General features: G+C 35.8%; 1 protein-coding gene and 1 non-coding gene across 3 annotated transcripts; one reads left to right on the plus strand and one right to left on the minus strand.

The window, feature by feature from the left end:
- LOC148765320 (U6 spliceosomal RNA) lies at positions 1 to 104 on the minus strand. The gene has a single exon (XR_016029992.1). It is a non-coding gene; the product is annotated as a U6 spliceosomal RNA (small nuclear RNA).
- A 902-nt stretch (positions 105 to 1,006) lies between these two features.
- Positions 1,007 to 2,690, plus strand: LOC105965633 (uncharacterized). Of its 2 annotated transcripts, XM_088813837.1 has the most exons (3): positions 1,007 to 1,059; positions 1,381 to 1,459; positions 1,550 to 2,690. In XM_088813837.1, exon 3 carries the CDS (start codon positions 1,556 to 1,558, stop codon positions 2,498 to 2,500), a length of 945 nt encoding a protein of 314 aa, XP_088669963.1. In that variant the 5' UTR covers positions 1,007 to 1,059; positions 1,381 to 1,459; positions 1,550 to 1,555; the 3' UTR covers positions 2,501 to 2,690. The 2 variants fall into 2 exon arrangements, with proteins under 2 accessions (XP_088669963.1, XP_088669962.1); XM_088813836.1 differs by lacking the exon at positions 1,007 to 1,059 and having other exon boundaries at positions 1,175 to 1,459.
- Positions 2,691 to 4,055: the final 1,365 nt, after the last annotated feature.

The raw sequence follows: 4,055 nt of genomic DNA on the forward strand, positions 1-4,055 counted from the left end.
ATGAACTACTTTCATACTATTTATGCGTGTCATTCTTGCGCAGGGGCCTTTTAATCTTCTATGTATCGTTCCAATTTTATCTTTCATACTATCAACATTACTATGTATTTATATTACAGGTGGAATAATGTCTTTCATTGCAAATGTCGGAAACTCCGATTCTCATCTTTTTTAATCGAAATGAAATGTATATGAGATTCTGACTCTCGATCGAACCGACATCATTTTTCAGACATAATTTAGAAAATTCCATTTATTTCCAGAAAATACATTTACAACATTAATTATTATTAACTAATGTTGGAATTCCACTTTTTAACACTAACCTTAGTTTTCATTCTCTCAAGTTTGATCTTATGACTTAGATATGTTTGGCTGAGCTTACAAGTTGTTAAAATGTTTAAGAGCTTATAAAGCCTATCAAAGTGTTGGTAACTTTTTAGAATAAATCTTAAAAATTCAAAAAATAAACTACTGAAGAGCAAATAAGATCTTTTTAAAAAATACATCTATACCATTTTTATTTATTTAAGATCTTATAATAAGTAAAAATAACTTATAAGCTAATTATCCATACACTTTGAAAATTAATTCTAAAAATAAGATGTAACAGACTACTACCAACTTATTAGTTCTTAAAACAACTTATCAGACTACGAGCATATCATTTATTTAAAATAAATTTAGCCAAACGGACAATTAAACAATTTTTACCAAGTTCACACAAGATTTGAAGTCAAATTCACAAATCAAAATCCATAAAAAAAAAAACATTATGCTATAAAAAAAATTCTTTTCTCATTAGAAATTTTGGAAAGAGAGCTTCGTTTCACAATCTTAAGATTACACGTGTCCATGTCTAAGTAAAAAGCAGAGAGAGCCATTAGAGAAGAAGAAGAAAACAAAGAAAATAAAAGAATGGCCACGAGGAAAAATCACTCAAAGATTCTTTTCTTTTTCTTTTTAATTAATTTTCACCCTTTTTCAGCCAATTACTACAGTTGTACTCCAAAACCCCCTTTTCCTTGTTTTAACCAGACACCTTCAATGCGTGTATAGGTACGTTTTTTATCTTCTGCATCTTCTTCATAGTTTTCTTCTTCAAAAGTATGGCTATCTAGATTTAAACATATATATACATACATACATTTATATATATGCGTTGTGCTGTAGAAAGCAGATTTGGTCTTTGGTCCAGAGGTAATGACAGTGAAATTGGTCTGTGTAGTCTACTTTTTGTCTCTCTCTCCTCTCTCTCACTTTCTCTCTCTACATCCTGTTTAACAACAACTCTTTCTCTCTCTACCCTGTTAACAACTCTTTCTCTCTCTTATTTTCCCTCTTTCTCTCTCAACATTGCTATTCCATGGCTTCCTGCAGCAAAATGCATCTGAGCTACCACTCCAAACCCACATGAAAAAAAAACTCAATTATTTTTCACAGATTCGATTTCTTTGAGGTAAATAAACCCTTTTTAATTTTTTATTTTATTTTTTTGTTGTAGAATTAAACTGAAGAGTGGTGAAAACCGAACAAATTTAATCTGCAGAAAAAAATGAAGGATTTTCCGTCTTGCTTCGGCGAAAACGGTGTCCAAGTTGCAGATTTCTCATCTTCAAACACCAGTGGCAGTAGTGGTAATTATAACAGCAGGGCGGCACCACCTCCGCAAAATGCGGTAGCCTCAATTTATCAGTGCAAATTCCACACCAAGCCCTGCTGGATTACAGTCACGTGGATCAAGAATTTGATGGGCCAAACCCTAACCGTCGGAATCGACGACGACGACGGCAACAACACGAATCAATCGCTCTGCAAAATGGACATCAAACCGTGGTTATTCTCTAAAAAAAAGGGGTCGAAAGTTCTCGAGGCGGATTCGTTTAGAATCGACGTTTATTGGGATCTTTCCTCCGCTAAATTCGGATCCGGGCCCGAACCGATTGAGGGTTTCTACGTGGGGATCGTATTCGAGAAGGAAATGGTTCTTGTTTTGGGTGATTTGAGGAAAGAAGCACTAAAGAGAACAAATTGCACCCCATCTTTATCAAGAAGTGTTGTTTTAGTGTCGAAAAGAGAGCATATTTTTGGGAAGAAGGTTTTCACCACTAAGGCGAAGTTTTCCGATTTTACCCCTGCCCACGATCTTGCGATCGAGTGTGATAATTCGATGGACGAGCCTTTTCTTGCGATTCGATTGGATAGTAAGTTGGTTGTGCACGTGAAGAGGCTGAGGTGGAAGTTCAGAGGGAATGACACTATTAGGGTTGACGGTGTTGACGTGGAGGTTTTTTGGGATGTGCATAATTGGTTGTTCGGTACGACCTCGTTCGGGAACGGGGTTTTCATGTTCAAGACTCGGGATTCTTGTTCGGGCGAGAAATATTCTTCCCGTCTTGATGACGTGGCGGTGCAGTGTTCTTGGTCGCAAAGATTGCGAGATTCGAGATCGGAGAGCGTCGGTTTTTCATTGGTTTTGTATGCGTGGAAGAACGAATAGGGGAGAGGAGTTAGGAATTTGATATCGAATTTGAGTGGTAATAGATATTGAGCGAGCTTTTAATTGTTTACGACATTGGATTAATGATTATATACTTGGTACAGATTGTCATTTTTTTTCTTCCTATTTTAGTAAGAAATCGAGAAATCGGAGAGAACTTCAATCAAATTCCTTCTTCTTTTGTTGTAAATCTCTCTCTTTTTTTTCTTGATGATTTTTATTCAATTGATTTCTATGGAAACTTAACATGTTAATTGAGATTAGTTCTTTCGATGTTTGTGTTATTCTCTTTCGGATTACCTCTTTGCGAGTGCCCATGTCAATAGGTACCGTAAACGAAATAGTTTGAAGAAAATTTCTGGGTTTTTTTTTGCAATCTTCAAACTTGTAGTTTGCTCAATATAAGGTGTATTGGGATAGATATTTAGCACATAGAAGATCATATAGATTCTAATTTAAAACATTTATTAATAATACTGGTGGTGTAGGATCTACACCTTAAAAACCTTTTTCAGAACCTTACTCTCTTAAAGCGCCGGAAAGCCAACCTAACGGTGGTGTTATAGCGGGCCAAGGTAAATTGAACTAACGAAAAATATATAAGAATCAAGAGAGAACTTGGAATAGAGTATGTTGTTATTAATTATTTGATAAAACGTAACCCTAATTGGGTCTTTCGACTTATTTATATATGAAAACTCTAAATAGACATTTCCTATTTTAGAGCCCTAATTCATTCAAGATTTGATTCTGATAGTACGAATTGCCGCGTGCGATCTTTTGTATCCCTTAACTATTTATGGAGAAGATTCGCGAATCAAGCCCTCCAACGGTCTTGAGATCAGTTCGCCATCTACCGTGCCTCCTTCGTCATTGCCTTGGGCAGACAACGAGCTCTTTAGCTTCCAGAAACCTACATCACCGGTTCTTTATGATCCATTGGGCCACTCTGGCCCAATAAACCCGGAGTTATGGAGAGTTTGGTCCAATTGTGCCGAACTGACCCCCATCAAATATATAACTCAAAAACTTCAAATAGACCGCACGAGCACTCTTTTCAACTCGAGTAGTCATTTGGTTGTGCACCTTCAAGCCTGGTTTTGACCATTATGTCTCTCAAGTTAAAACATGAAAGTTTTAGACCTGCTCGCCTTTATGTAACATTTTGAATGATCTCAATCGAACATCAGATGAGATAGATTTGTCTTGAATAGAATCACAACGTTCGAACAAGATAGGCATGGTTATGAATTAGAAGGGAAATAAAAGGAGGAAAATTCGTCGGACGAGCCGAATTCCATGCTTCCGACATTCCCGCGTATCTCTAGCAATAAAAGTGGGCTAAAAGAAAATGCAAACAAGCTACACAAACTTGGGAATTATCCACAAGTAAGAAACTCAACCCAATAAGAATTTTCAGCCCATCATTGATTTTCTCAGTTGGACTTTATGTTATTGATATAATGGATTTTTTAACTTACAAAAAAAAAAAAAAAAAAAAAAAAAAGGAGCTAGTATATATACACATATATATTCCTTTGTCTTTTGCAATTAA

This window comes from Erythranthe guttata, chromosome 14, assembly GCF_056151865.1.
Source record: "Erythranthe guttata isolate IM_541 chromosome 14, IM_541, whole genome shotgun sequence".
Classification (NCBI taxonomy): Eukaryota; Viridiplantae; Streptophyta; class Magnoliopsida; order Lamiales; family Phrymaceae; genus Erythranthe; species Erythranthe guttata.